We start from the raw sequence: 16,935 nt of genomic DNA on the forward strand, positions 1-16,935 counted from the left end.
TCCTCTTCTTTTTTAGGTTTTTTTAGGTAGACAATTAGGACATTGATTCGATGACTTCCTTTTTTAGTAGGCATTTAGTGCCATAAATTTTATGCTAAATACTCTTTAGTAGCACTTAATAAATTCATTTTCATTTGGTTCAAAACCTTCTAATTTCTCCTTTTTTCATCTTTGATCATGAGTTATATAATTTACAAGTATCGAGATTTTTCAAGGATCTTTCTGTTATTGATTTCTAATTCCATTGTGCTCTGTATGTCTTGAATCCTTTTGAATTTACTGACAATTGTTTTATGGCTCAGAATTTGATTTATCATGGTAAATGTTCAATAACCTTACAATAGAAGAATGTGTATTCTGTTGTTCCATAAGTGTGTATTTTGCTATTCTATAAATGTTGTGGAGTATTTTATAAATGTTCATTAGGTCAAGTTGGTTGATGATGTTGATCAAATTTTTATCTTTGCCATTTTAATGCCTACTTATTCTATCAATAATTGAGATGGGATATTAAAAATCTCTGCCTGAAACTGTGGATTTGGTGTATCTTTTTGCAATGCCATCAGTCTTTGCTTCATGTATTTTGAAGCTGTATTACTAGATACATAAATATTTGGGATTGTTGTGTCTCTTCAGTTGTCTCCATAATTATGAAGTGATCTTCTTCATCTCTGATAATTTGTTCTGAAGTCTACATTGCCTGATATTAATATAGCCACTCCAACCTTCTTTTAACTTGTGTTAGCATTTCTTTTATATTGCTTTATTTTTAATCTATTTGTTTATATTTAAAGTGCATTTCTAATCTCATAGTGTTGCAATTAGAAAAGATGCTTGATATGATTTCAGTTTTCTTAAATGTACTGAGGCTTGATTTGTGGCCCAACATGTGATCTCTCCTGGAGAATGGTCCAAGTGCACTTGAGAAGAATGTGGATTCTGCTGCTTTCAGATGGAATGTTCTATAAGTATCAACACTATGATATTAGAAATCAATTACAAGGGAAAAAACTGTAAAAAATACAGAAACATGTTTAGTTAAACATAATGCTACTAAACAACCAAAGGATCACTGAAGAAATCAAAGAGGAAATCAAAAAGTACCTAGAGACAAATGTCAGTGCAGCAAAAGCAGTTCTAAGAGGGAAGATTATAGCAAAACAACCTTATTTCAGGAAACAAGAAAAATCTCAAATAACCTAATCTTACATCAAAAACAACTAGAGAAAGAAAAACAAAACCCAAAGTTAGTAGAAGGAAAGAAATCATAAAGATGAGAGTAGAAATAAATGAAATAGAGATGAAGAAAACAATAGAAAAGATGAATGAAACTAAAAGCTGGTCTTTGAAAGGTTTATCAACAAAATTGATAAACCTTTAGCCAGACTCATCAAGAAATAAAAGGAGAATAAGTCCAGATACCATCCACTCCAACTCCTACTCATTGTGGACACTGTTGGACACCTTCTATACCATTCCCTTGCAGCAACTTTTTGGGCAGTAATACCTGGTTGGGAGACTACCTTGGAAGGGATAGCATCTAAAATAACTCATCCTACACTATTTAACTTCTAAGTTGGCTGGAAAAATAATGTTAACCAGTGCGACACTGGCTTTCTGCCCTCACAGCACAGAAGGGACAGCTAGCTAGGTGTTTTACTCCTCCCATAGACAGGCCTACACCCTATCTCCGCAGGAAGTAGTTACTAAACAGTCATCACCCCATATCCACCTTCAAGCATAAAGGGTATAAAAGAGTTGGAGGGGGAAATGATAGGGATAGAGTAGGATAGTTACACAGGTAGTTGTAGAAGTCCTGGTAGGGGACCAGAGATACAGAGGGAAATCTAGGGAACTTTGGGATAAGTTAATGATCACTCAAGAAAGCTATCAGAACATCATGGAATGAAACAGGCTTGCTTAACTACAAAACCATAAATAAGAGCACGAGATGTGCCTCCAGTCATTAAGTGAAAAATAAAATGAGGCCCGCATTCAAGTTCAGCAAGTTAATGATCCTTGGGACCAAAGACAGGAATTTAAGGGAAAGATGACATTCCAAAGTATCCTGAGATGATTGAACATATTTTAGTGTATGTTACCACCTTCTGGTGATTTGAATAAGCGCCTTGACAGTCCTAGTTTGACCTCATATGGTCAAATACTCTCTTACCCAATACTAAGGAGGAGCTATTGATGTAAGCCTGACATCTACTAATCTACTCGAAGAATGAGGAAGAAGTCCGCACTTTGCTTGGATTACAAATATGTAGTCCATATAATCCTCGGGGCAGAACCTCCTCGTTTACCCACTTGTGTCCCTCACAAGCATCCTATCTTAATAAATGTATCTTTGGCCTATCAAAAAAAAAAAAAAAAAAAAAAGAAAAGAAAAACAAAGGGAGAAGGCTCAAATCAATAAAATTAGAAATAAAAAACTGATAGCACAAAAATACAAAGGATCATAAGAGACTGTTAAAAACAACTCTGTGCCAATAAAATGGACAACCTAAAAGAAATGGACAAATTCTTAGAAAGATAGTCTTCTAAGACTGAGTCAAGAAGAAATACAAAATAGGAACAAACCAAGCACAAGTGCTGAAATTGAAACAGTGATTAAAAACTTCCAACCAACAAAAGTTCATGACCAGATTGCTTCACAGATGAATTCTGTCAAACATTCAGAGACGAGTTAACACCTGTCCTTCTGAAACGCTTCCAAAAAATTGCAGAAGGAACACTTGCAAGCTTATTCTATGAGGCCATCATCACCGTGGTAACCAGAATCAAGGATACCATACACACACAGAAAGAAAATTATAAAGTTCATTTCTTGTCAGCAGCATGTAGTTGGGTCATGATTTTTGTCAAGTCTGACAGTTTCTTCCTTTTAATTGAGGTATTTAGACCATTTACTTACTTTTTTTTCTTTTTACAACCACACTTGCAGGATATGGAAATTCCTGGGCCAGGGTCAAATCAGAGCTGTAGCTGGGGCCTACGCCATAGCCGTGGCAACAGTGGATCCTTAACCCACTGAGCCAGGCTAGGACTTGAACTAAATCCTCACAGAGAAAATGTCAGGTCCTTAAACCACTGAGCCACAATGGGAACTGCATAGACTGTTTACTTTTAATGTGGTTATTGGTAGAGTTTGATCTAAGTATATTATCTTGCTATTTGTCCCATCTGTTCTTTCTTCACCTTTTTCTCTTTTTATGCCTTCTTTTGTGTTTTTATAATCCTGTGATATATTTTGATTTTATAATAGTTGTGATGTTTTTATTTTATTGGTTCTAGGATTTATAGTGTACATCTCTAACTTTTCACAGTTTACCTTCAGATGATATTGTACTTCTTCAAATTTAATATTCAAATCTTATTATAAGAATCATACACTGCGGTGATGCTGAAAAAATGAGTGAGCAAAAACTTCCCAGGTGGGACGGCACTTGACCTAGTGAGCAACCTTGCTCCTTCCCAGGAATGATGGTTCAGGATTTTTACCTCTCTTCCTAAGGCCCTAGGATGCCCATATCCCTGAGATATGGACTGACCACATGTGCCAATGCTATTTGTGAAATGTATGATGTTTCTAAATAACTAAATGGATTTTGGGCGTTTTTGACTTACATTTTAAACCAGATCCTAGAGCCAGCTGATACTCTAAAACTCTGGAGGATGGAATCAATAAATGTATCAATACAATACATTGAATCAATAAGTGTATCAATACACAGAATAAGCGTATCAGCACTGTATACAATAGCCAAGACATGGAAGCAACCTAAATGTCCATCGACAGAGGAGTGGATAAAGATGTGGTACATATACACAATGGAGGATTACTCAGTCATTAAAAGGAAAGAAATAACGGCATTCACAGCAACATGGATGGACCTAGAAATTATCATGCTGAGTGACTCATTGTCAGTCAGACAATGAGACACCAACATCAAATGCCATCACTTACATGTGGAATCTAAAAAAAGGACACAATAAACTTCTTTGCAGAACAGATACTGACTCACAGACTTTGAAAAACTTACAGTTTCCAAATGAGACAGGTTGTGGGGTGGGGGGATGCTCTGAGGGTTTGGGATGGAAATGCTGTAAATTTTGGTTGTGATAATTGTTGGACACCTATAAATGTAATAAAATTCATTAAATAATTAAAACAACAAAACAACAACAACAAAATAAGTGTATCAATTAATGGAGCCTCCCTTACATCATATGCTAGATAATGGAAGATGGCAAATATCTGACATCTACTCTCCCCTGCTTTTTTTTTCTTTTCTTTTCTTTTTTTTTTTTTTTCTTTTTAGGGCCGTACCCACGGCATATGGAGGTTCTCAGGCTAGGGGTCTAATCAGAGCTACAGCTGCTGGCCTACACCACAGCCACAGCAACATGGGATCCAAGCCACATCTGCAGCCTACACCACAGCTCTCACAGCAACGCCAGATCCTTAACCCACTGAGCGAGGCCAGGGATCGAACCCACAACCTCATGGTTCCTAGTCGGGTTTGTTAACCACTGAGCCACGACGGGAACTCTGATACTGCATTTTTTATGCCTTGAAGGTATATGGTAACCCTGTGTCGAGCAAGTCTATTGGTGCTGTTTTTCCAATAGCATTCATTTTTAATTGCAGTATGTACATTGTGTTATTATGTACTTAAAAGACTATGGTGTAGTGTAAACAGAACTTGTATATGCACTGGGAAACCAAAAAATTCATGCAACTTGTTTTACTGTGATATTCCCTTTATTGCAGTGGTCTGGAACTGAACCTGCCATATCTCTAGGTTATGCTTATACTGAGGATGGATTCTTTCAGTTTTTGTGTGCCTAAAAACAACTATATTTCATTTTTTCCCCTTCATTTGTTCTTTATATATGTGACATATACTTTTTTGTGTGTGTGGTTAAAAAACACAAGGTAAAATTTACCATTGTAACCATTTTTAAGTGTACAGATCAGTAGTGTTAATAAATGAATAAACATATTCACATTGTTATGAATATGGCTTGAGGTGATATCTCACTGAGATTTTGGTTTGCATTTTCCTCATGATTAGTGATGTTAAGCATCTTTTCATATATTTGTTGATTATTTATAGATCATCTTTGGATAAAAGTCTATTCAATCCCTTACCCATTTTTAATTGGATTAATTGCTTTTTTGTGTTCCTTTTAATTTGGTTTTTTCCCCTGTGGTTTATTTTGGATAATTTCAATTAGTATGCTTTTGGATTTAGTTCTGCAACATTTAGTCTGCTGGTGATCCCACCCAGTGTATTTTTTTAAATAAAGAACTTATTTTTATCGGGCAGTTTAGTTTCACAGCAAAATTGAGAGGATGGTAGAGCTATTTCCCATGTGTACTCCCTGCCCCCTGACATTCAGAGCCTCCTCCATCATCAACATCCCCCACCAGTGTGGTACGTTTGTGAACAAGTAAACCTACACAGACACATCATTATCACCCAAAATCTCACTCGGTATGATACGTTTATGGGTTTGGGCAAATGTATAATGACATGTATCCATCATTATAGTGTCATACAGAATAATTTTACTACTCAAAAAGTCCTTTATCCTCTGCCTATTCGTCCTTTCCCTCCCTCCATTCCCAGCCTCTAGTAACCACTGATCTTTCACTGTCTCCATTGTTTTGCTATTTCCAGAATGTCATATGGATGGAATCATACACTATGTAGTCTTTTGGGATTGGCTTCTTTCACTTGGTAATATACATTTAAGTTCCATATCTCCTCATGGTTTGATAGGTCATTTCTTTTTAGTTCTGAATAATATTTCATTGTTTGGATATACACAGCTGCTTATTTATCCATTCATTCATCTACTGAAGGACATCATGGTTTCTTCCAAGATTTAGCAGTTATAAACAAAGCTGTTTTAGTTTTTGTTTCGTTTTTGTCTTTTTGCCTTTTCTTGAGCTGCTCCTGCGGCATATGGAGATTCCCAGGCTAGGGGTCGAATCGGAGCTGTAGCCGCCGGCCTACACCAGAGCCACAGCAACACGGGATCCGAGCCGCGTCTGCGACCTGCACCACAGCTCACGGCAACGCCGGATCCTTAACCCCCTGAGCAAGGCCAGGGACCGAACCCGCAACCTCATGGTTCCTAGTCGGATTCATTAACCACTGAGCCATGACGGGAACTCCAAAGCTGTTTTAAATGTTTTGTGTGGACATAAGTTTTCAACTCCTTTGGGTAAATACCAAGGAGTGCGATTGCTGAATCATATGGTATTAAGTTTTGTCAAATACTTTCTCTGTATCTATTTATAGGATCTTTTGATTTTTCTTATTTAGCTTGTTAATGTGATCTATTACATTAATTGATTTTCCATGTTGAATCAACCTTGCATTCTTGGCATAAATTCTACTTGGTTGTGGTATGAAATATATATACATTGTTGGATTTGATTTGCTAATATTTTTGCCTCTATGTTCATGAGAAATATGGTCTGTAGTCTTGTAATATCTCTCTGGTGTTGGTTTTGGAGTAATGCTGACCTCATAGGATGAGTTAAGAAGTGTTCTTTCTGTTTCTGTCCACTGAAAGAGATTAAAGAGAATTGGCATAATTTGTTCCTTAATTTTTTGTCTACCCATCTGGGCCTACTACTTTCTTTTTTGGAAGTTTACTAATTATTAATTCCACTTCTTAAAATATGGGCTTATTCTCCGGTGCATTTTTCTCTCAGAAATTGTAGTTTTCATCTTGAGAAGTCGATTTCAGTCTATTTTTATGTCTAAACTTTTTGAACATATAAGATATAGTCGTACTATTTTTTTTTCTGGCACCTGTGGCATGTGCAAGTTCCTGGGCCAGGGAATGAACTCATGCCACAGTTGCAGCCTATTCCACAGCTGCAGCAACACTGGATCCTTAACTCACTGTACCACATGGGAACTTCCTCGTACTATCTGTTTTAATGTCCTTCTGTGCTAATTCTAATAACTGCACATTCTAGTTGATTTTGATTAATTTATTAGTCTCTTCATTATGAACTGTATTTTACTGCCTCTTTTGCATTCCTGGTAATCTTTGACTTGATGTCCAACATTGTGCATTTACCCCTGGGTGACGGGATATCTTCATACTCTCATATAAATTTTCCTGAGCTTTGTTTTGGGATGCAAAACAAAGTTACTTTAGAGCTTTGCCTTTATAATGCTGGGTGTGTCTGGAGCAGTGCTTAGTCTAGGACTAATCATTATTCCCCACTAGTAAGGTAAAATCTTCAGAAAACTCTACCCAATGTTCTGTGCATTATGAATTTTTCCAAGTCTTGACTGGTGAGAACAGGCTCTATTCCTGCTCTGTGTGAGGGCAGTACCCTGTTCCGTATTCTCTTTTGGATGGTTCTGTTCCTAGCCTCAGGTCATTTCCTCACATATGAGCACAGTGTCCTACTGTGTATTGGGAGACTGTCTGTAGATTTCTGGAGTGCTTTCTTTGAGCAGCTCTCTCCCCTTGGTATTCTTAGGAACTCTAATTGCTTCTGTGTCCTTGGACTTTGGCTTTCATCTCCTGAACTCTGGGAGCCTACCAGAGTTGTTTTCTGTGCCATATGCTGCTGCCTGGAAACTTTTGTGGTTAAGTTGGGCACTTGGAGGGCTCACTTCATTTGTTTTCATTTGTCTTTGATCTGTCAAGGATCACTGTATTTTGTGGCCTGATATCCAGTGTCTTGAAAACCATTGTTTTTTGTATTTGGTCTGGTTGGTTTCTGGGTTGATTTGTTTATGTATTCATTTGGTTGTTTAAAGTGGGAGGGCAAATTCAGTCCCTGTTACTCATTTTAGCCTAAAGTAGAAGTCCTGTCTACTTGTAGTTTTAACCTGAGAAAGCTCTTATATTAGAATTCTTACAGAAAAACTTTTAATAGTAACCATTGGCCATTTCCATTTGGGAGGCTATATGTACACATGAGCTATAGGACAAACTAAAATCAGCCAGCTGGGATTTTTGAGGCTTTTCTAGGGGAGTTAAACTTGATTTCCTGACTCCCCTATTTCTGATTTTCTGATTTCTATTTCTTTTTTTAATAATTTTTTATTATTCAAATGAATTTATCATGTCTGTAGTTGTATAATGATCATAACAATCTGATTTCACAGGATTTTCATCCCACAGCCCAAGCATATCCCCCCACCCCCCAAACTGTCTCCTCTGGAGACCGTAAGTTTTTCAATGTCTGTGAGTCAGCATCTGTTCTGCAAAGAAGTTCATTCTGTCCTTTTTTCAGATTCCACATGTCAGTGAAAGCATTTGATGTTGGTGTCTCATTGTATGGCTGACTTCACTTAGCATGATAGTTTCTAGGTCCATCCATGTTGCAAAAAATGCTGGTATTTCGTTCTTTCTAATGGCTGAGTAATATTCCATTGTGTATATGTACCACATCTTCTTGATCCACTCCTCTGTTGATGGACATTTAGGTTGTTCCCATGTTTTGGCTATTGTAAATAGTGCTGCAATGAACATCAGAGTACATGTCTTTGCGAGTCATGGTTTTCTCTGGGTAGATGCCCAGGATTGGGATTGCTGGATCAAATGGTAGTTCTATGTTTAGTTTTCTGAGAAATCTCCATACTGCTTTCCACAGTGGTTGCACCAATTTACAATCCCACCAACAGTGTACTAGTGTTCCTTTTTCTCCACACCCTCACCAGCATTTATTGTTTGTACACTTTTGGATGATAGCCATTCTGGCTGGTGTAAGGTGGTACCTCAGAGGTTTTGATTTGCATCTCTCTAATAATGAGTGATGTTGAACATCTTTTCATGTGTTTCTCGGCCATCTGTATGTCTTCTTTGGAGAACTGTCTGTTTAGATCTTCTGCCCATTTTTTGATGGGGTTGTTTGTTTTTTGGGTATGGAGCTGCAGAAGTTGTTTATCAATTTTGGAGATTAATCCCTTGTCAGTCGATTCACTTGCAAAAGTTTTCTCCCATTCTGTGGGTTGTCTTTTTATGTTGTTTAGGGTTTCCTTTGCTGTGCAGAAACTCTGAAGTTTGATTAGGTCCCATTTGTTTATTTTTTGTTTTTGTTGTCAATTCTCTGATAGGTGGATCTGAGAAGATGTTGCTGTCGTTTATGTCAGAGAGTGTTTGGCCTATGTTTTCCTCTAGGAGTTTGATAGTGTCTGGTCTTATATCTAGGTCTTTAATCCATTTTGAGTTTATTTTTGTGTATGGTGTTAGGGAGTGTTCTAATTTCATTCTTTCCCATGTGGCTGTCCAGTTTTCCCAGCACCACTTCTTGAACAAGCTGTCCTTTCTCCATTGTATATTCTTGCCTCCTTTGTCATAGATGAGTTGGCTGTAGGTGCGTGGGTTGAATTCTGGACTTTCTATCCTGTTCCACTGATCTGTATTTCTGTCTTTGTGCCAGTACCATGCGGTTTTGATGATTGTTGCTTTGTAGTATAGTCTGAAGTCCGGGAGCCTGATTCCTCCAGCTCCATTTTTCTTTTTCAGGATGTCTTTGGTTATTCTGGGTCTTTTGTGCTTCCAAGCAAACTTTAAAATATTTTGTTCAAGTTCTGTGAAAAATGTCCTTGGTGATTTGATAGGGATAGCATTGAATCTGTAGATTGCCTTAGGTAGTATAGGCAGTTTGATAATATTAACTCTTCCAATCCACCGGCATGGTATATCTTTCCATCTGTTTGTTTCCATCGAAATCCATCTGATTTCGATTTCTGATTTTATGAAATTCCTAACCATGTTATGATTTTATTCTCAGAATTAAGAAAAAGAAAGAGCAGCAACGTTATGCTGAAGAGCAGAGGATATTAAGAATGAATTTTCATGAAGAGCCGTATTCAGGGGAGAAGATGAGTGAGATATTAGCCCAGCTACAACTTGAAGAAATAAAAGGAGCCAAAGAAAAACAACAGAAAGAAAAGGAATACCAAAGGTAATTTGAACAGTTCTTTTTTTTTTTTTCCTTTGCTTTCTAGGGCTGCACCCGAGGCATATGGAAGTTCCCAGGCTAAGGGTTGAATCAGAGCTACAATCACCTGCCTACACCACAGCCACAGCAACACCAGATCCAAGCCACTTCTTCGACCTACACCACAGCTCACGGTAACAGCAGATCCTTGACCCACTGAATGAGGCTGGGGATTGAACTTGCATCCTCATGGATACTAGTCGGGTTTGTTTCCACTGAGCCACAATGGGAACTCCCAGTTGGAACAGTTATGCATGAAATTCTGGCTCTAGAGGAGACTTAGGAAGTCAGTGTTCTCATTTTCCTTAAAAATAAAAGTTTGCTGGGAGTTCGCTGGTGGCCTAACAGCTAAAGGATCTAGTGTTGTCACTGCTGTGGCTCAGGTCACTGCTTGGGTTTGATCCCTGACCCAGGAACATCTGCATGCCATGGGTGTGGCAAAAAAAAAAAAAAAAAAAGTGATTGTCTTCTCATACCTTTGGAGTTCATCAAAACTTTATCAGATTTCTTGATTGCCCAATACCTATTGGGAATAGCACTACATTTTTCTTAGTGCTGCTTTCCAGTACAAAGAGGAAGAGTTGAGGCACAGATATGAAATAGTTTTAATAGTTAAAGCTGGTAATAAAGTAAGGACTCATGTTCATTCTCTTCCTAGTGGTTCACTTTGCCTACATACTGTATTTTTATAGATATGTAGAAGCTTTAAGAGCCCAGATTCAGGAGAAAATGCAGCTGTATAATATTACTTTACCTCCACTGTGCTGCTGTGGTCCTGATTTTTGGGATGCTCATCCTGATACCTGTGCCAACAATTGTATTTTCTATAAAAACCACAGAGGTAAGTCTCCTTAAGGAATGATTACGGTTTGGTGGCAATTAAAAGACAACAACAATAAAAGTAGTGATTGTAGTAATTTAGCATATATTGATGAAGCACTTAATATACATCAGAGACTATTATACCTCCTTTACAGAAAAGCTCTGAAGCAATAAAAATAATTATTGTGAGTTATATTTCTCCTTGAGATCTATTATCTTCTTGTCTCCATTTATGTTGGGGAAATATTTCTAGCTCATTTCATAGTTGGGAGACTAGAGTTTCAGGTTATCCTGTAAATGAACAATATTAGAGCTTGCTTTTTATGGCCATCTAAGTTAGGCCTCTGTCCAGGTGAATTCCTTGTTATCCAAATACTTATAGACTTATTATTTACATCCACACATATGCATTATTTTTATATATATCCACATTAGACTGCCCAGTTCTGCTAGGAGTCACTGAGGAAAATCAGGACCAATATAAACTCTATTAGGGGTCCTAGCTAAAGAAAATGGAGTCCTTCTTATTGTCACTAATATTTCTGTTTCCTGTCTGTCCTTAAATATGTTTATTTGCATGGTGTAGAGATTATATAGGCTTTGTGTACACTCCAAAAATACTGCCAGTATATGTATTCCTAGTGCCCTATCTGTGTGATAAGAGCTGCTTATCAGTCCTGTTCATTACAGTAAAAAATACATGGCGTATTTAGCATATTTTCTCTCTGGCTTCAGGCAACACTCCAGCCTTATCGAACTTGCTATTTTCCAGTACCTACCACATTTTTTAAAACCTTTGGCACCCCACATACTCATTTCTTTACCTAGAATACCTTCTTTACTTTTATTAATTCTTCAAGACCATCTTAAATGTTACCACGCCTAGAAATCGTTTCCATCCTCTCCTAGTTTTTCTTTTATTCTGAACTTCATTTTTAGATGATGTTTTGTATGCTTCTGATTTAGAAATATTACGCTACAGTTTAATTTTTGTGTCCATTCGCTCTGTTAATGCAGAGCCGTCATATGACTCAGCAAACACCCTCCTGGGTATGTACCCAAGAGAAATGAAAACAGATATTCACTGAAAAAAATGTAAACAATTGCTCATAGCAGCATTTTTCATAATAGTTAATTAGTAGAAACAGCCCAAATGTACATAAACTGATGACAGAGTACTTGCATGTGCTAAGTACTCAATAGTTATTCAATGGATTGTTAAAGTTAATACCCATGAGACTGAGGAGAGAAGTGGTACAAGTACAGGTAGGGAAAATGGTTTAGAATCTGACTTCATTCATCACTGTGCAAACTTTTTTTTTTACAGCATACACCCGGGCACTACATTCAGTCATCAATTCCTGTGATCTCCCTGAGGGGAACTCAACTCTTCGAGTTGCCATTCGTAATTTTGCTTCTGCATGCAGACGGACTTTGAAAAATCTGTAATAAGAATCTGAAATCAACTGTTACTATCCTAACCTTCATTTAAAATCAACCCTGAGAGATTATTTCAGAAAAGCTGTTAAAGTTTTTAAGGTGTGTAATCTGGAAAGAAAGACTGTCCCACATAACAGCTCTCTCTATAATTAGATCGTAACCATTGTTTCCCTCTGTGCTTGGGACCAAGATTGACCGTTGGCTTACAGACTTGTCTCTTTGCTATAAACCATATGGAGCATATTGTTTGAAAAATGATCAGCCAGGAGTTCCCACTGTGGTACTACTGACATTGTCTCTGAGACAACACAGATTTGATCCCTGGCCCAGCACAGTGCTTTAAGGATCTGGTGTGGCCACAACTGCAGCATAGGTCACAGCTGTGGCTTGGATTTGATCCCTGGTCAGGGAACTTCCATGTGCTGTGGGTGTGGTGGAAAAAGAGAAAAATAAGTAAAAATGATTGGTCAGAATGGAAAGATTTCTTTCACTTTGCTCTGATTGGAAGAGGTTATAGAAATCTTCGAGATTATCACATTTATTGTCTTTCTATAACTGTATCTTTCAAATTGAAAATATTTGGATAAAGCAGAAAAGATGATAAAACGAATTTCTGAGCATTAGTGGCCATCTATATTGCTGTAAACTTTTCTAGTTGTATATAACAATAATAGATGAGAACAATCCTAATTTGATGCATTTTTTCTCAAAATTTTTTCTCTTATTTTTTAATTTATTTCTGCCTATTCAGGAGCAATGGACATAGGACTTTTAAATGTCTAATTTTTAGTGCCTCCCCCAAAGCGAAATAAACTCTGTCTTTGGGGCATCTTTTATGTGAAATAATTGTGAGTGACATTTCAGAAAGTGAATGTGAAGTCAAAGTGAGTAAAATCCCAACTTACTTCCCTGTCTTTTAAAAATCTAGTGAATGCCAAATCTACAGAGCAGATGAAATAAAAATTACTATAGTTCATATAAATTTGTTATTTCTTCACACATTATATCATGATATATGAAAAGGTTTAATATTGAATTAAAGATAGGTACTGACATTTTCGTTTGAAGAAGCACTTAAGTTATGTCTCAAAAAACACCTAAGCATCTAGCCAGGTCATTCAAAATAAGAGTCAAAGTTACCTGTGTGACGAGATTGACTGGTTATTTAACTAGATTAATTATCCAGTTCAGTCAAAATCCTTATGTAACTATATCCTTGATTTAGCCTTTCAGAGTTGTGTTTTTAATAGCTTCATTGGGATATAATTCATATACCATTTGGTTCACCCATTTGAAATGTACAATTCAGTGGCTTTTGGTACATTCTTGGGCTGTACAACCATCACTACTATCAAATTTTGGAACACTTTTGTCACTCTAAAGAGATGCCCCTACGATCCAGCAATCCCACTTGTGGGTATATACCCCAAATAATTGAAAGCATGATTTTCAGCAGATATCTACACACCATGTTCATAGGTGGCATTATTCACAATACCCAAGAGGTGGGAGCAACGTAAGTATTCATCAAGAGATGATTGGATATACAGTGGAATATTATCCAGCCCTAAAAAGGAAAGAAATCCTGTCATGTGCTACAACATGGATAAGCCTTGAGGACATTATGTTAAGTAAGCTAGTAACAAAAAGGCAGATACTGTTTGATTCCTCTCACATGAGGAAACTAGAATAGTCAAATTCATGGAGATAGAAAATAGAATGTTGGTTGCCAGGGTCTGGGAGGGGAGAGAAATGGGAAGCTGTTTAATGAGTAGACTTTCAGTTTTACAAGATAACAAGTTTCAGAGGTCTGTTTCACAACAATGTGAATATAGTTAACACTACTAAAAAATATACTTAGAAATGGTTACAATGGTAAATTTTAGATTACGTGGGGTTTTTTTAAACCACAATTAAAATTTTTGTAATATAGAAAAGAAAAATTCCATACCCATTAGCATTTGTCTCCAATTCCCTTGGCAATCACCAATCTACTTTCTGTCTCTATCCATTTGCCTATTTTGGACTTTTCACATAAGTTGGAAAATATATGATCTTTTGTGACTAGAATCTTTCATTTAGTATAATGGTTTTAAGATTTATCCATATTATAGTGTGTACCAATACTTCATTGCTTTTTATTGCTGAATAATATTCCACCCTATGGATATATCACATTTTATTTACCTGTCATCAGTTTATGTACATTTGGGCTGTTTCTACTAATTAACTATTATGAAAAATGCTGCTATGAGCAATTGTTTACATTTTTTTCAGTGAATATCTGTTTTCTTTTCTCTTGGGTACATACCCAGGAGGGTGTTTGCTGAGTCATATGATGGCTCTGCATTAAACATTTTGAGGAACTAAAAACTGTTTTCCAAAGTGGCTACATGATTTTACATTCCCACCAACTGTGTATAAGGGTTCAGATTCTTCACATCCTCCAATTTTTGTGATTATCTGTTTCTTTAATTATAGTCAGCCTACTGGCTATGAAGTGGTATCTCATTTTGGTTTTAATTTGCATTTTCCTGATGGCTGATGATTCTGAGCATCTTTTCATGTGGTTATTAGCCACCTGTATAACTTCTTTGGATAACTGTCTTTTCAGATCCTTTGCCATTTTGTAATTAGATTATCTTTTGATTATTGAGCTGTGAGTGTTGTTAATATATTCTATGTAAGATTTCCTATCAGACATATGTTTTGCAAATATTTCCTGTCATTTTGGGGATTGTGTTTTCACTTTCTTGATGGTTTCCTTTACAGTACAAAAGATTTTAATTTTGAGGAAGCCCGTTTCATCTACTTTTTTTGTTGTTGCTTTAACCATTACCGAGTCCAAGGTCACATATTTATTCCTGTGTGTTCTTCTAAGAGTTTTATAGTTGTAGCTCTTACAATGAGGTCTATCATCTATTTTGAGTTAATTTTGGTGTATAGGGTTTTAGAGAGGGCTCCGATTTCATTCTTTAGCATGAGGATATCTAGTGTTCCAGCACCATTTGTTCAAAAAACTATTTTTTCCCATTGAATTGATATGACACTGTTGGCAAAATTCAAGGGACCATTAATGTAATGTAATGTTTATTTCTGAACTCCCAGTTCTATTCCATTAAGCTATATGTTTATCCTTAAGCCAATACCATCTCTCTTGATTACTGTAGCTTTGTAGTAAGTTAAAAGTTGAGAAACATGAGTCTTCCAACTTTGTTCTTTTTCAAGATTGTTTTGCTATACTGAGTTCCTTGCATTTTTCATAGAAATTTTAAGATCAACTCCTTGCAAAAAAGCCAGCTGAGATTTTTGATAAGGATCATATTGAATCTGTAGATCAGTTTGGGATCTATTACCATGTGATCCATGAACATGGGATGTCTTTCTTTTCAATTAAGTCTTCTTTAATTTCTTTTAGAATGCTTTGTATTTTTCAGAGCATAAAACGTGTACTTTTTTGCTAAATTTGTTCCAAAGCATCAAAAGATGCTATTTTAAATGGAATCATCTCCTTAATTGTTCATCACAAGTGTATAGAAATACTACACACACACACACACACACACACACACATTTTTTTTTTGTCTTTTGTCCTTTTAGGGCCGCATCTGTGGCATGTGGAGGTTCCCAGGCTAGGGGTCTAATTGGAGCTGTTGCTACCAGCCTATGCCACAGACACAGCAACATCAGATCTGAGCCACGTCTGTGACCTACACCACAGCTCACAGCAACACCAGATCCTTAACCCATTGATCGAGGCCAGGGATCGAACCCGCCACCTCATGGTTCCTAGTCGGATTCGTTTCCGCTGTGCCACGATGGGAATTCCACAATATATTTTTGTATACCTGCAACCTTCCTGAACTAATTTTTTATGTCTAATAGTTTTCAAGGAATTCCTTAGGATTTTTTATATATAAGATTTTCTCATTTGCAAATAGAGACAGTTTTACTTCTTTTCCAATCTGGATGCCTTTTATTTCTTTTTCTTGCCTAATTGCTTTGGATAGAACAGCCAGTACAGTGTTGAAAAGGAGTGATGAAGTGAACATCCTTGTCTTGTTCCTGATTTTAGGGGGAAAGCATTTAGTCTTTCACTATTTTGTATGATGTTAGCTGTGAATTTTTCTTGGATGCCTTTTATTCAACAAAGTTCCCTTCTTCTTTTTTTTTTTTTTTGTCTTTTGTCTTTTTTGTTGTTGTTATTGTTGCTATTTCTTGGGCCGCTCCCTCGGCATATGGAGGTTCCCAGGCTAGGGGTTGAATCGGAGCTGTAGCCACCGGCCTACGCCAGAGCCACAGCAACGCGGGATCCGAGCCGCGTCTGCAACCTACACCACAGCTCACGGCAACGCCGGATCGTTAACCCACTAAGCAAGGGCAGGGACCGAACATGCAACCTCATGGTTCCTAGTCGGATTCGTTAACCACTGCGCCACGATGGGACAAAGTTCCCTTCTATTACTAGTTTCTTGAGTGCTTTTATCATGAAAAGGTGTTGAGTTTTGTCAAATGCTTTTTCAGCATCTATTATTATGTCTTTTTGTCATTTTTTTCTATGATTAAGATATATTACATTAATTGATTTGTGGATGTTAAAAACTCATTTCTAGGATAAGTTGTATTGGCTTTTATTTATTTGTTTCTTTAGTCTTGTCTGACATTTTTTTTTC

At 36.9% G+C, this 16,935-nt stretch overlaps 1 protein-coding gene across 15 annotated transcripts in view; it reads left to right on the top strand.

Moving 5' to 3' along the window:
* The window catches only part of CCDC15 (coiled-coil domain containing 15), a 71,382-nt gene extending 56,464 nt beyond the window's left edge, over positions 1–14,918 (top strand). For 14 of the 15 annotated variants that reach the window (XM_021063072.1, XM_021063078.1, XM_021063081.1 and 11 more), the window contains 3 exons: positions 9,791–9,964; positions 10,693–10,841; positions 12,150–14,918. In XM_021063072.1, coding sequence (XP_020918731.1) covers positions 9,791–9,964; positions 10,693–10,841; positions 12,150–12,271 — 445 coding nt within the window. In that variant the 3' untranslated portion in view covers positions 12,272–14,918. Of the gene's footprint in view, positions 1–3,332; positions 3,863–9,790; positions 9,965–10,692; positions 10,842–12,149 lie in introns of those variants that run through there. The other variant, XM_021063083.1, reaches the window with a different exon arrangement.

This window comes from Sus scrofa, chromosome 9 (genome assembly GCF_000003025.6).
Source record: "Sus scrofa isolate TJ Tabasco breed Duroc chromosome 9, Sscrofa11.1, whole genome shotgun sequence".
NCBI lineage: Eukaryota > Metazoa > Chordata > Mammalia > Artiodactyla > Suidae > Sus > Sus scrofa.